Below are 15,458 nucleotides of genomic sequence, written 5' to 3'. Positions count from 1 at the left end.
CATGATATACTCTGCATAAAAGGTAAATAAACATCCCTGTCCGATTCTAACTGTTGCTTCTTGACCTGCATACAGATTTCTTAGGAGGCAGGTAAAGTGGTCTGGTATTCCCATCTCTTTAAGAATTTTCCACAGTTTGTGATCCACACATCAAAGGCTTTAGTGTAGTCAGTGAAGCAGAAGTAGATGTTTTTCTGGAATTCCCTTGCTTTCTCTGTGATCCAGTGGATGTTGGCAATTTGATCTCTGGCACCTCTGCCTTTTCTAAATCAAGCTTGTACATCTGGAAGGTCTCGGTTCATGTACTGTTGAAGTCTAGCTTGAAGGATTTTGAGGATGACCTTGCTGCCATGTGAAATGAGTGCAATTGTGTGGTAGTTTGAACATTCTTCAGCATTGCCTTTTTGGGACTGGAATGAAAGCTGGCCTTTTTCAGTCCTGTGGCCACGGCAGTGCTCAGTCTCGCAGTCATGTGCAACTCTTTGCATCCCCATGGTGGACTGTAGCCCACCAGGCTCGTCTCTCCATGGGATTTTCCAGGCAGGAAGACTGGAGTGGGCTGCCATTTCCTTGTCCAGGGCCACCTCTGAGTTTTCCAAATTTGCTGGCATATTGAGTGCAGCACTTAAACAGCATCATCTTTTAGGATTTGACATAGCTCAATTGGAATTCTGTCACTTCCACTAACTTGTTTGTAGTAATGTTTCCTAAGGGCTTCTTGACTTCACATTCCAGGATATCTGACTCTAGGTAAGTGATCACATCATTATGGTTATCTGGGTCATTAAGACCTTTATTGTATAGTTCTTCTGTGTATTCTTGCCACCTTGTCTTTAATATCTCCTGCTTCTATAAGATCCATGCTGTTTCTGTCCTTCATTGTGCCCATCTTTTCGTGAAACGTTCCTTGGTATCTCCAATTCTCTTGAGGTCTCTAGTCTTTCCCATTCTGTTGTTTTCCTCTATTTCTTTGCATTGATCACTGAGGAAGGCTTTCTTATCTCTCCTTGTTATTCTCTGGAACTCTGCATTCATTTGAATATGTCTTTCCCTTTCTCCTTTGCCTTTCTCTTCTCAGCTATTTGTAAGATCAGATCAGTTGCTCAGTCGTGTCCGACTCTTCACTACCCCATGAATCGCAGCACGCCAGGCCTCCCTGTCCATCACCAACCGGAGTTCACTCAGACTCATATCCATCGAGTCAGTGATGCCATCCAGCCATCTCATCCTCTGTCGTCCCCTTCTCTTCTTGCCCCCAATCCCTCCCAGCATCAGTCTTTTCCAATGAGTCAACTCTTCGCATGAGGTGGCCAAAGTACTGGAGTTTCAGCTTTAATATCATTCCTTCCAAAGAAGTCCCAGGGCTGATCTCCTTCAGAATGGACTGGTTGGATCTCCTTGCAGTCCAAGGGACTCTCAAGAGTCTTCTCCAACACCACAGTTAAAAAGCTTCAATTCTTCGGTGCTCAGCCTTCGTCACAGTCTAACTCTCACATCCATACATGACCACTGGAAAATCCATAGCCTTGACTAGACGAACCTTTGTTAGCAAAGTAATGTCTCTGCTTTTGAATATGCTGTCTAGGTTGGTCATAACTTTCCTTCCAAGGAGTAAGCGTCTTTTAATTTCATGGCTGCAGTCACCATCTGTAGTGATTTTGGAGCCCAGGAAACTAAAGTCTGACACTGTTTCCACTGTTTCCCCATCTATTTGCCATGAAGTGATGGGACCAGATGCCATGATCTTCGTCTTCTGAATGTTGAGCTTTAAGCCAACTTTTTCACTTTCCACTTTCACTTTCATCAAGAGGCTTTTGAGTTCCTCTTCACTTTCTGCCATAAGGGTGGTGTCATCTGCATATCTGAGGTGATTGATATTTCTCCTGGCAATCTTGATTCCAGCTTGTGTTTCTTCCAGTCCAACGTTTCTCATGATGTATTCTGCATAGAAGTTAAATAAGCAGGGTGACAATATACAGCCTTGACGAACTCCTTTTCCTATTTGGAACCAGTCTGTTGTTCCATGTCCAGCTCTAACTGTTGCTTCCTGACCTGCATACAGATTTCTCAAGAGGCAGATCAGGTGGTCTGGTATTCCCATCTCTTTCAGAATTTTCCAGTTTATTGTGATCCACACAGTCAAAGGCCTTGGCATAGTCAGTAAAGCAGAAATAGATGTTTTTCTGGAACTCTCTTGCTTTATCCATGATCCAGCGGATGTTGGCAATTGGATCTCTGGTTCCTCTGCCTTTTCTAAAACCAGCTTGAACATCTGGAAGTTCACGGTTCACATATTGCTGAAGCCTGGCTTGGAGAATTTTGAGCATTACTTTACTAGCGTGTGAGATGAGTGCAATTGTGCAGTAGTTTGAGCATTCTTTGGCATTGCCTTTCTTTGGGATTGGAATGAAAACTGACCTTTTCCAGTCCTGTGGCCACTGCTGAGTTTTCCAAATTTGCTTGCATATTGAGTGCAGCACTTTCACAGCATCATCTTTCAGGATTTGGAATAGCTCAACTGGAATTCCATCACCTCCACTAGCTTTGTTCGTAGTGATGCTTTCTAAGGCCCACTTAACTTCACATTCCAGGATGTCTGGCTCTAGGTCAGTGATGACACCATCGTGATTATCTGGGTCGTGAAGATCTTTTTTATACAGTTCTTCTGTGTATTCTTGCCATCTCTTCTTAATATCTTCTGCTTCTGTTAGGTCCATACCATTTCTGTCCTTTATCGAGCCAGTCTTTGCATGAAATGTTCCCTTGGTATCTCTAATTTTCTTGAAGAGATCCCTAGTCTTTCCCATTCTGTTGTTTTCCTCTATTTCTTTGCATTGATCGCTGAAGAAGGCTTTCTTATCTCTTCTTGCTATTCTTTGGAACTTTGCATTCAGATGTTTATATCTTTCCTTTTTTCCTTTGCTTTTCGCTTCTCTTCTTTTCACAGCTATTTGTAAGGCCTCCCCAGACAGCCATTTTGCTTTTTTGCATTTCTTTTCCTTGGGGATGGTCTTGATCCCTATCTCCTGTACAGTGTCACAAACCTCATTCCATCGTTCATCAGGCATTCTATCAGATCTAGGCCCTTAAATCTATTTCTCACTTCCACTGTATAATCATAAGGGATTTGATTTAGGTCATACCTGAATGGTCTAGTGGTTTTCCCTACTTTCTTCAATTTCTGTCTGAATTTGGCAATAAGGAGTTCATGGTCTGAGCCACAGTCAGCTCCTGGTCTTGTTTTTGCTGACTATATAGAGCTTCTCCGTCTTTGGCTGCAAAGAATATAATCAATCTGATTTCGGTGTTGACCATCTGGTGATGTCCATGTATAGAGTCTTCTCTTGTGTTGTTGGAAGAGGGTGTTTGTTATGACCAGTGCATTTTCTTGGCAAAACTCTATTAGTCTTTGCCCTGCTTCATTCTGTATTCCAAGGCCAAATTTGCCTGTTACTCCAGGTGTTTCTTGACTTCCTACTTTTGCATTCCAGTCCCCTCTAATGAAAAGGACATCTTTTTTGGGTGTTAGTTCTAAAAGGTCTTGTAGGTCTTCATAGAACCGTTCAACTTCAGCTTCTTCAGCATTACTGGTTGGGGAATAGACTTGGATTACTGTGATATTGAATGGTTTGCCTTGGAAATGAACAGAGATCGTTCTGTCGTTTTTGAGATTGCATCCAAGTACTGCATTTCGGACTCTCTTGTTGACCATGACTGTCACTCCATTTCTTCTGAGGAATTCCTGCCCACAGTAGTAGATATAATGGTCATCTGAGTTAAATTCACCCATTCCAGTCCATTTCAGTTCGCTGATTCCTAGAATGTCGACATTCACTCTTGCCATCTCTTGTTTGACCACTTCCAATTTGCCTCGATTCATGGACCTGACATTCCAGGTTCCTATGCAATATTGCTCTTTACAGCATCAGACCTTGCTTCTATCACCAGTCACATCCTCAGCTGGGTATTCTTTTTGCTTTGGCTCCATCCCTTCATTCTTTCTGGAGTCATTTCTCCACTGATCTCCAGTAGCATATTGGGCACCTACTGACCTGGGGAGTTTCTCTTTCAGTATCCTATCATTTTGCCTTTTCATAGTGTTCATGGGGTTCTCAAGGCAAGAATACTGAAGTGATTTGCCATTCCCTTCTCCAGCAGACCACGTTCTGTCAGATCTGTCCACTATGACCCGCCCATCTTGGGTTGCCCCATGGGCATGGCTTAGTTTCATTGAGTTAGACAAGGCTGTGGTCCTAGTGCGATTAGATTGACTAGTTTTCTGTGAGTATGGTTTCAGTGTGTTTGCCCTCTGATGCCCTCTTGCAACACCTACCGTCTTACTTGGGTTTCTCTTACCTTGGGCGTGGGGTATCTCTTCACAGTTGCTCCAGCAAAGCACAGCCAAAAGCTATCTCATATAACCACTTTTGACTTCTTGCATTTCTTTTTTGGGGGGATGGTTTTTGTTATAACCTCCTTACATTTTTATGAACCTCCAACCCACAAACTAGAGAACAATAATACCAAAGAAGTTCTTAGACTGTTGCGAATGTTCTAGGCCCCACATCAGGCTTCCCAACCTGGGCATGTGGCAAAGGGAATGGGAATCCCCAGGGAATCTGACTTTGCAGGTCTATGGGATTTGATTATAGAACTTCCACAGGACTAGGGAAAACAGACTCTTGGAGGGTACATTCAAAACCTTGTACACACTGGGTCCCAGGGGAAAGGAGCAGTTAACCCCGTGAGAGACTGAGCCAGACTTGCCTGTGTTTGAGGGTCTCCTGTGGAGGCACGGGTCAGCAGGAGCACTGGCAGAAGCCGTCCTGGGAGGTCCATATTGGTATAAGTCCTTTTGGAAGTCACCTTTAGCCCTACCATAGAGCCTGTAAGCTCTAGAACTGGACTGCCTCTAAAGGCAGGGTGCACAGCCCCACCCATCAGCAGAAAATTAAATATTTAGCGAGCATGGCCCTGCCTGCCAGAGCAAGACCCAGTTTTCCTCACAGCCAGTCCCTCAGGAAGCTTGTACAAGCCTTTTATCCTCATCCATCAGAGGGCAGACAGAAGAAGCAAGAAGTACAATCCCACAACCTCCAGAATGAAAACCACAGTCACAGCAAGCTAACCAAAATGGTCACATGGATCATAGCCTTGTGTAACCCAATGAAGCTATAAGCCATGCCATACAGGGCCTCCCAAAACGGACGGGTCATGGTGGAGAAATCTTAAAAAACGTGGTCCACTGGAAAAGGGAGTGGCAAATCACTTCAGTATCCTTGCCTCAAGAACCCCATGAACAGTATGAAAAGGCAGTCTGTGGCAGGTTAGAAAGAAGGCAGTATTACCGGGCTGTGTGATGACTGCTTAGCCCACTGTGCAGTGTTGGCTGTCATGAGCCCCTCACCATGAAAAAGTGAAAGTGAAGTCGCTCAGTTGTGTCGGACTCTCTGCAATCCCATGGACTGTAGCCCACCACATTCCTCCATCTATGGGATTTTCCAGGCAAGAGTACTGCCTGGAAGGATCGACCCGACCCAGGGATCGAACCTGGGTCTCCTGCATTGTAGGCAGACGCTTTACTGTCTGAGCCACCAGGGAAGTCACCGTGAGAAGGTGGCGTAAAACATATCAAATGGCTGTTAGTTTTTTGCACTGAAGGGATTTATAAATGGGCATAGGTTCTAGAAATTGCACAGATTCTTTCCTCATCAAATTAGATCACCAGCAAACTACCTAGTTAAGACTATAGCTTCCCCTCCACCCGCCCCCCACCCCGTGACACACACATGCAGGACAGCATTCACTAAGTACTTGACTTGTAAGAGGAGAGAGATTTTTTAGGTGACTGTGAAGAACACTTCTGCATTTGTTTTCTTAGTTTTATCAAAGGCATTCTCTGTTTCTTCCTTGTACCCTTTATAGAACTTAATACCAGAAAAGCACATGTACTGTCTTGGAAACTGGCTGTAATTACTTCCAACACTGAGTAAAAATGATATAGTTCAGTATGTTGGCTTCAGGATCTGACATCTCTAGGATTGGTACAATGTAAAGCTCTCACAATCTACATACTTTGTATGCTTCCTTTATCACAGTTTGGTTTTCTTCTTTTACAGCCTTATTTAATGAATGCTTTTTACTCAAAGCCTGCTTATGTCTCGTTTTGGGAAAATACAGGATTGAAAATGGTAGAACAATTTGAGTGTCTATAAAATTACTCATTTGGCTATCATTAGTGCCTGCATGGATCATCGGTGGTGCCTTTGAGGTCAATATGAGGCAACACTCCCAGAGTTCTGAGGTGTAACAGGCTCCAGTGTTGTTCCTGAGGGCTGTAAAAGTGATCTGTCCCGCCCTTTCGTCATTCCCCTAGTATCATTATGATAATGCGGACATTTTCTTCTCTTCGTGGGTTACGGGGTCTTTCTGTGTCGTTGCTGATTATTGTTAGGTGTTGAAATGGCTTCTGTCCATAATTATACTGTCATTTCTGTTTGTACAACTTTTTTTTTTGGCCTCCATAATTGCTCAGGGCCTTCACATAAACCTGTGAACAGCAGCATTCATTCCTTCTGCAGTGGGGAGTGGGAAGGGGAAAGCTCGAGCTGCAGAGCTGTCCTGGAAAAAGTAGACCTCTTAAAGAACAGGAGGACCTGGTGTGTCATTGACTGACACATAAACCAGAAGGGGAATCCAAAAAACTAGCACTTTAAACTTGGGAAAGGAAGGTAAATGTGTATTTTTACCAGTTTCCTGGTATGTAGCTGCGTGTGTCAAGGTGGAAAATAATATTTTAAACATGGTTGAAGTTATCAGAGCATGTAATTAATGCCACAGAGCCAAATTTACCTTGTTTTATTTTAGCCTTAATTACTCGTTACTTTCTATATATTGACATTGTGAAACATAAGCTTTTAATTCTGCCTCTTTGTTTTTGGTATGCTTATTTGTTTTGTTTTAATTATGTGAAGCATAATTACAGAAGAAAATTTAATGTTCTTCATTGATGGTAAATGCTGCCATTAAATACAATTTTTATACGGTAAAAGCCTGTCCTATAGAGCGAGATCCCCCTTTTTTTGTAATATGTCTAAGTTATTATATTTTCTAAGTTTGTCTGGAACTCATCAGGTAAGTTTTAGCAAATCATGGCAACTTAAAATAATCCATAAGTACATTAATATCAGAGGTACACAATTATTTTTGCTAAACTACCGTGGCTAAACAGATCAAACTAGATGATTCCCATAACTTAAAATGTTTAGCCTTTAATCAGCATATGCATTTCAGCTACGCATTTCTCCAACATCACATGTATAATTGACTTATCAGTGAAGTAAGTCTTTGCAAGTTTCTGAACCTTTCAAATTTTAGGGGCCCCGAATATTGTAGGCTAGGAGAGGAGTTTTCCAGCATCATAGAAAACTGAATGCCATTTGATCATACATTTATTCATTCACTTGTCAAATACATATAAAGCACCTACTGTGTATGGTTGCAGCCGCAGGGGATATTGAAGTAGATAAGAAACAGGTGCCCTTAAGGGGCCTCTGTTGTTACAGGGGAAAGAAACCTGTATATCCATGATTATAATACACAACGCTATAAAGAAGCGTGTGCAAGGCACATTGTTGACCCAGAGGTGTGAGTGATCTACAGCTAGGTGCCTTGGTCCCTGTCTCCTCCATGGCTTTTGTGATGGTGCTTTCATCCTTCCTCAGTTGCCTGAATTAGTCAGAGGAGAGATAGGATGAGAAGATGATCTGGGGGATGCTAAGGGCAAAAGTTCGTTGAATTGGAGCCAAGGTTCTCTGAGTTCCCTGAACTGAGATTTAATATGGGAAGAGGGTCACCTCTTCTTTTCTTCCTTTTGTAACCTACTTTATTTTTTTAACTTTTTATTTTATATTGGAGAATAGCCAATAACAATAATAGTTTCAGGTGGATAGCAAAGGGACTCAGCCATACATATACTTATACACGTATCCATTTTCCCCGACTCCCTCCCATCCAGGCTGCCAGTAACATTGAGCAAAGTTCCCTGTGCTCTACAGTAGGGGGACCTTGTGGTTGTCCACTTTAAATATTGCAGTGTGTACATGTCGGTACCAAACCCCCTATGTCTTCCCCACACTGTTCTTTAGATGTGCTTGTTTTCATTGATTTTACTCTCTTGCATGTTAACTTTATAAGCTCATGGGTTGCATCTGGCTGTTGGTTTTTTATTAAGGACTTTAAGAATCAAGTTTGGTTTTGAGTCTAGGGCACTTAACACATTCACATTTATAGATGGCTTACCTGTAAGCCTCCTTTTAGTTAGGTGCCAACACGTCAGTACTATGAGAGCATTTCTTAAGGTGTGATGTTAAGGTGGATGAGAAGGAGGGAAAAAAAGATAAAGGAAAGAAGTACTTCTCTTTTTCACTCAGAAAAACTGAAGAAAGGAAGGACAACAAAGAGTGGAAGGTAGAAATTGGCCAGGAAGTAGCTTTTGTTAAAACATGCAGGATAATTCATTAGGTTGAAAGTGCCTATGGATCAGAATTACTTCAGGAGCACTCTGGTCAAGAGAGTGTCTCAGAGTGCCACGTATAGCTTGGCAGTGACATATAACTTTTCTGCCTGGTTGACTCTACTCGCAGATTTAGTTAAAGATCTTGGTAATACGTAGAATCAATCCTTTGTATGTACTTAAGATATAAAGATTTAGTTAAATTAAGTTCATCTTTCATTTGATTTCTCCTAATTCTCAGTATTTCGTTATGTCTTTAGTTTCTGTTTGTTAATTTTTTTATTGACATATAGTTGCCTTCTACTGTTTTGATTTCTGCTGTTCCATTATGGTTTTTTGTAGAACATTGAATATAGGTCTCTGTGCTTTATGGTTGTTTGGTCACCAAGTCACATCCGACTCTTTTGTGACCCCATGAACTATAGCCTGGTAGACTTCTCTGTCCATGGGATTTCCCAGGTAAGAATACTGGAGTGGGTTGCCATTTTCTTCTCCAGTGCTATATAGTAGGATCTTGTTTATTCATCCTATATATACAAGCTTATATCTGCTAACCCCAGCCTCCTACTTGGTCCTTCCCGAACCTCCTCCTCCCTGGCAGCCAGCAGTCTGTTCTCTGACTCATCCATGATTCTGTTTCTGTTTCATAGGTAAATGCATTTGTGTTGTTTTTTAGATTCCATGTATATTTGTGATATCATATGATATTTGCCTTTCTGTTTCTGACTTATTTTGCTTCATATTGATAATCTCTAGTCGCATCCATGTAACTGCAAATGGCATTGTTTCCTTCTTTTTTAATAGCTGAGTAATATTCCATTGTAGAGAAGGAAATGGCAGCCTACTCTGGTATTCTTGCCTGGAGAACCCAATGGACAGAGGAGCCTGCAGACTGCAGTCAGTGGGATCACAAAGAGTCAGACTTAGTGACTGAACAACGATATTCCATTGTACATATGTATCACATCTTTATCCATTCATTTGTCGATGGACGTCAGGTTGTTTCACATCTTGGTAATGTGAATACTGCCACTAAAAACATTAGGGGACATGCTCAGTTCAGTTGCTCAGTCATGTCTGATTCTTTGTGACCCCATGAACTGCAGCACGCCAGGCCTCCCTGTCCATCACCAACTCCCAGAGTCCACCCAAACCCATGTCCATCAAGTCAGCGATGCCATCCAACCATCTCATCTTCTGTTGTCCCCTTCTCCTCCTGCCCCCTCAATCTTTCCCAGCATCAGGGTCTTTTCAAATGAGTCAGCTCTTTGCATCAAGTGGCCAAAATATTGGAGTTTCAGCTTCAACATCAGTCCTTCCAATGAACACCCAGGACTGATCTCCTTTAGGATGGACTGGTTGGATCTCCTTGCAGTCCAAGGGACTCTCAAGAATCTTCTTCAACACCACAGTTCAAAAGCATCAATTCTTTGGCACTCGGCTTTCTTTATAGTCCAACTCTCACATCCATATGTGACCACTGGAAAAACCATAGCCTTGACTAGACGGACCTTTGTTGACAAAGTAATGTTTCTGCTTTTTAATATGCTGTCTAGGTTGGTCATAACTTCCAAGAAGTAAGCGTCTTTTAATTTCATGGCTGCAATCACCACCTGCAGTGATTTTGGAGCCCAGAAAAATAAAGTCAGCCACTGTTTCCCATCTATTTGCCATGAAGTGATGGGACTGGATGCCATGATCTTAGTTTTCTGAATGTTGAGCTTTAAGCCAACTTTTTCACTGTCCTCTTTCACTTTCATCAAGAGGCTCTTTAGTTCTTCACTTTCTGCCATAAGGGTGGTGTAGTCTGCATATCTGAGGTTATTGATATTTCTCCTGGCGATCTTGATTCCAGCTTGTGCTTCCTCCAGGCCAGCGTTTCTCATGATGTACTCTGCATAGAAGTTAAATAAGCAGGGTGACAATATACAGCCTTGACGTACTCCTTTTCCTATTTGGAACCAGTCTGTTGTTCCATGTCCAGTTCTAACTGTTGCTTCCTGACCTGCATACAGGTATCTTTTTGAATTATAGTTTTATCTGGGTATGTGTCCAGGAGTGGGTTTGCTGGATCATTTGGTAATTCTGTTTTTAATTTTCTAAGGTACCTCCGTACTGTTTTCCACAGTGACTGCACCAACTTACATTCCCACCTACTGTGTAGAAGGGTTCCCTTTTCTCCACACCCTCTCCAGCGATTGTTATTTATGGACTTTTTAATGATGGCTATTCTGAGCAGTGTGAAGTGGTACCCATTGTAGTTTTGTGTTTCTCTAATGATTAGCAATATTGAGCATCTTTTCTTGTGCCTTTTGGCCATCTGTTTGTCTTTGTCGAAATGTCTGTTTAGTTCCTTTGCCCATTTTTGATAGGATTTTTTGTTGTTGAGTTGTATGAGCTGTTTGTATATTTTGGAAATTAAGCCCTGTCAGTTGCATTGTTTGCATATATTTTCTTCCATTCTATAGGTTGTATTTTTGTTTATGATTTCCTTTGCTGTGCAAAAGGTTGTAAGTTTAATTAGATCCCATTTGTTTATTTTTGTTTTTATTTCTATTGCCTTGGGAGACTAGTCTCCAGTTTAAAAATGCAGGAGTTCAGTGTTTGCCAAATCTATACCGAAATACAAGCCATCTTGAGGGTCAAAATTATGTCAATATTTGTGATGTTAATAGGCTGTTGTTGTTGTTATACTATCATCTGCCGCCATTCCCAGTCATTCTTGTGTTGAAGTCGAACACCACAGATGTCTGTTGCAGTGGACGCAGCATGCTATTAGTTCGTTAACGATCATTCTTAGTTTCTGACTTTTCATATTAATTTAATGATGCACAGATTTGCCAGAGAAAAAATGAATTCCACTGTTCTCTAAAGCGTATGAGCTCATTTTATTGCCCTTTTTGTAAACTAGATGCTTTCTGATGCAGCACCTGGAAAACTGAGAATTGTTCATGGAGATGTCTTGACGTTTAAGATAGAAAGGGCTTTTCCAGAAAGTCTCAAAAGACAGTGGGAGGATGGTAAGTGTCTTTGGGTTGGTTTTCTTATTTTCTTTTGTAATTATTTAATTACAAATATTTGTATTATTTGTCATACATTGTAAATATTTATTATATATGTATATTAAATTAGATAATTAAATAGGTAAGGTGCATTGCAATTTTTTCTGCTTTTCCACTTTCTTCCAAAATAAAAATCAAATTGCTTTCTCTTCATCCAAATTTATCTGATACCAATATTTTTCAAATATTTTGGGGTCTGTTCATATAAACTTGCCATTTTCATGATACCATATAAAGATGGAATGAGCTAGAAAGTGTTTTCCCAATGGTGAAAAAAGTGTTTTGGTGAACAAAGCCATACCCCCCCTTTCTTTTGACTTTATTTCCTCTGTCTTTTACATTCAGTAACCTTCCAAGGCACTCTTCATTCATGGACAGTTTATTGGGTACCTGCTATGTGCCAGCTCCTTGGAACACACAGAAGTGTTTCTTGCCCATAAACCCCCCTCAGAGCAGTTGGAGAAGCGATTTGGGGGTGCCTCCACAGCTGCCCTTGAGTCTCTCACTGCTCCACACCAGGCTCCTTCAGAGTGGCTGGCTCTGCCCGTCTCCCCCTTCCAACTGGCTCTTCTCAGTGACCATCTTCAGTTTTCTGCCCTGCCCAGCCAGCCACAGACAACAGGGATGACCCACCTAACTGCCTGCCGCAAACCTTCTCTATGTTTCCCAGTGTTAAACTGTTACTCTCACTAAAAGATTTCTCTGCTTCTGTTTTCCCTGATACCAGGCCCACCTATTCTTCCTTTCACCTTGTTTTGAGCTTTCTCTGACTTTGCTGGTGGTTATTTTTCCACCCACATCTTAAATCTTGTTTCTCCTACCATGACTTCACTTATCACATAAATATTATACACAATTTTCATGTCCAGCCTGTATCCCCCTTTGTGGGCATCTGACAGATTCTCTGGTGTCCCACAAGAACTTTGACCTCATGTCCAAGGCTAAATGATCTTTTCCCTCAAACCAGTTCTTTTTCACGTTTTCCTAAGCCAAAACCTGGGGAATTTAACTGAATACTAATTAGGTGGGGTTTTTTCCCTTTAATTCAAAGCTGATTGTGAGCAAACATTGCTTCTGAAGAATAAACAGACTGAAAAATACTCAGCCGTTATCTTTTTGTATGCTTTTGTTTGATGCTATTAATAGCCAGTTTGATTTTACTCTTAACTAAAATTGTATTCATAATACATTTATGAAATAATCATACCAAGTTTTTTCTTATGCCAACCAGATCCTCCAAATGTACATATTATTGGAAATCTGCCTTTTAGTGTATCAACTCCACTGATTATCAAATGGCTTGAAAATGTTTCTCAAAGAAATGGACCATTTGCATATGGTAGAACCCGGATGATGTTGACTTTTCAAAAGGAAGTGGCAGAGGTAAGTTTTAACTTTTTATGGTTGTTTTATCACAAGATCAAATTACCAGAACAAAATAAAAAGAATATTATCAGTTTGGAGTTGAGAAAGGTAAGGGGGTTTGGTGTCTCATTATTCAGTATATAGACTTTGGCTCACATAAGCCTGCTAGGCATTCTCATGATTGGAGTGTTCCAAGTTTGTCTCTAAAAAGTAAACCCTCAGAGCAGTGAAAGCAGTTTTTGAAGCAAAGAGGTTTAAGGAGGGAATCTGCAGGCTATAAGCAGTTCTTTTTTATGACATATGAATATAGAAGAGTGTGTCATGTATATTCACGGCTTTGTGTGTGTATGGCTTAATCAAAAGAGCAGCCGAATCCCCACCACCCAAGTCAAACTGTTGTTGTTCAATTGCATCTGACTCTTTGCAACCCCATGGACTGGAGCTCACCAGGCTTCCCTGTCCTTCACAATCTCCTGGAGTCTGCTCAGACTCGTGTCCATTGAATCAGTGATGCCATCCAACCATCTCGCCCTCCGTGGTCCTCTTCACTGTGGTATTGACCATCTAGCGATGTCCATGTATAGCGTCGTCTCTTATGTTGTTGAAAGACGGTATTTGCTGTGACCAGTGTGTTCTCTTGGCAAAATTGTTAACTTTTGCCCTGCTTCATTTTGTACTCCAAGGCCAAACTTGCCTGTTATTCCAGGTGTCTCTTGACTTCCTACTTTTGCATTCTAGTCCCCCTGTGATAAAAATGACATCTTTTTTTGGTGTTAGTTCTAGAAGATCTTGTAGGTCTTCATAGAACCCTTCAGCTTCTTTGGCATTAGTAGTTGGGGCATAGACTTGATTACTATAATATTGAATTGTTTGCCTTAGAAATGAAGGATTATTTCTGATTCTTCTGATGAAGGAAATGAAAGATCATTCTGTCATATTTGAGATCGCATTCAGGTACTGCATTTCAGATTCTTTCATTGACTGTGAGGGCTACTCCCATTTCTTTTAAGGGGTTCTTGCCCACAGTGATAGATACAATGGTCATCTGAATTAAATTTACCCGTTCACATCCATTTTAGTTCACTGATTCCTAAAATGTTGATGTTCCCTCTTGCCATCTCCTGTTTGACCATATCTGGTTTACCTTGATTCATGGACCTAGCGTTCCAGGTTCCTATGGAGTACTCTCGTTTACAGCATCGGACATTACTTTCACCACCAGCCACATCCACAGCTGGGCGTCGTTTCCCCTTTGGCTCAGCCTCTTCATTCCTTCTGGAGTTATTTCTCTGCTCTTCTCTAGTAGCATATTGGACACCTACTGACCTAAGGGGTTCTTCTTTCAGTGCCATACCTTTTTGCCTTTTCATATTCTTCATGGGGTTCTCAAGGTGAGAATGCCAAGGTGGTTTGCTGTTTCCTTCTCCAGTGGACCACTTTTTGTCAGAACTCTCCACCATGACCTGTCCATCTGGGTGGCCCCCTACACAGAGTGGCTCAAAGTTTCAGTAAGTTGCACAAAGCTGTGGTCCATGTGATCATTTTGATAAGTTTTCTGTGATTGTGGTTTTCATTCTGTCTGCCCTCTGATGGATGAGGGCAAGAGGCTCGTGGAAGCTTCCCAATGGGAGGTACTAGCTATGGTTTGGAAAACGGGTCTTGCTCTGGTGGGCATGGTCATGCTCAGTAAATCTTTAATCCAACTAAAGTCTTTAATCCCATTAAATCTTTAAATCCAATTAAAGTTAAGTTAATAATTAGATTACTAACATCTCTGACACCCTCTTGTATGCCTCTTTCTGATTGCATCTCCTGTTTTCCATCTATTACCAGGATAATCTATACCATGCATTTGCAATTTATTATTCCCTACATAGTTTATCAGATTCTTACCTGTATAATAATATATTTCAGTTTTGTCCATTTTTCAACTTTATACAAATGGGTTCATACAGTGTATATTCTTTTTATCCTGATGTGCTCATATTGTCCATAGCTGTAGCTTATTTATACAGCTATTTACTATCCACTGACTGTTGGTCTGTCAGGCTTCTCTGTCTGTCTTCCTGTTTGGGGACCCCACATTAGTTTCAGTGTTTCATTATTACAAACAGTCACAACCATTCTTATGATGATCTAGGCTAGTACACATAGATGAGATTACTCTAGGGTACAGACCTCAGGGTGGCAGTGCTGGGACATAAGGCTTGCCACTTCAAATTTACCACTCTTTTCTGCAGTGTCTAATCTGTTGATAATTGTATTTTCCATTTCAGATTCTGTACTTTTATCTCTAAAAGTTCCGTTTGAGTCTTATTCTATCTTCCCTTTTTCTCATGTTTATGCTGTTCTTGGCATCCTTATACATATGTATAATATTTGTAATAGCTATTTTAAGATCTTTGCCTACTAATTCCACTGCCTCTGTCATTTCTGTACTAGTTTACCAGTTGATGTTTCCCACCCTCTTTGTTCTGGGTCCCATTTTTCTGCTTTTCAAGCCTGGTAATTTTTGT

The 15,458-nt window shown here is 41.2% G+C and overlaps 1 protein-coding gene across 3 annotated transcripts in view; it reads left to right on the top strand.

The window, feature by feature from the left end:
* Positions 1 to 15,458, top strand: part of TFB1M (transcription factor B1, mitochondrial) — a 67,365-nt gene that overhangs the window by 9,940 nt on the left and 41,967 nt on the right. For all 3 annotated transcript variants that reach the window (XM_024996707.2, NM_001076896.2, NM_001114610.1), the window contains exons 3-4: positions 11,427 to 11,535; positions 12,809 to 12,960. In XM_024996707.2, the coding sequence (XP_024852475.1) occupies positions 11,427 to 11,535; positions 12,809 to 12,960 (261 nt within the window). The remainder of the gene's footprint in view (positions 1 to 11,426; positions 11,536 to 12,808; positions 12,961 to 15,458) is intronic.

Source organism: Bos taurus, chromosome 9, assembly GCF_002263795.3.
Source record: "Bos taurus isolate L1 Dominette 01449 registration number 42190680 breed Hereford chromosome 9, ARS-UCD2.0, whole genome shotgun sequence".
NCBI lineage: Eukaryota > Metazoa > Chordata > Mammalia > Artiodactyla > Bovidae > Bos > Bos taurus.
Note: the sequence above shows the minus strand (reverse complement) of the source record. Positions and strands in the feature narration are given on the sequence as shown.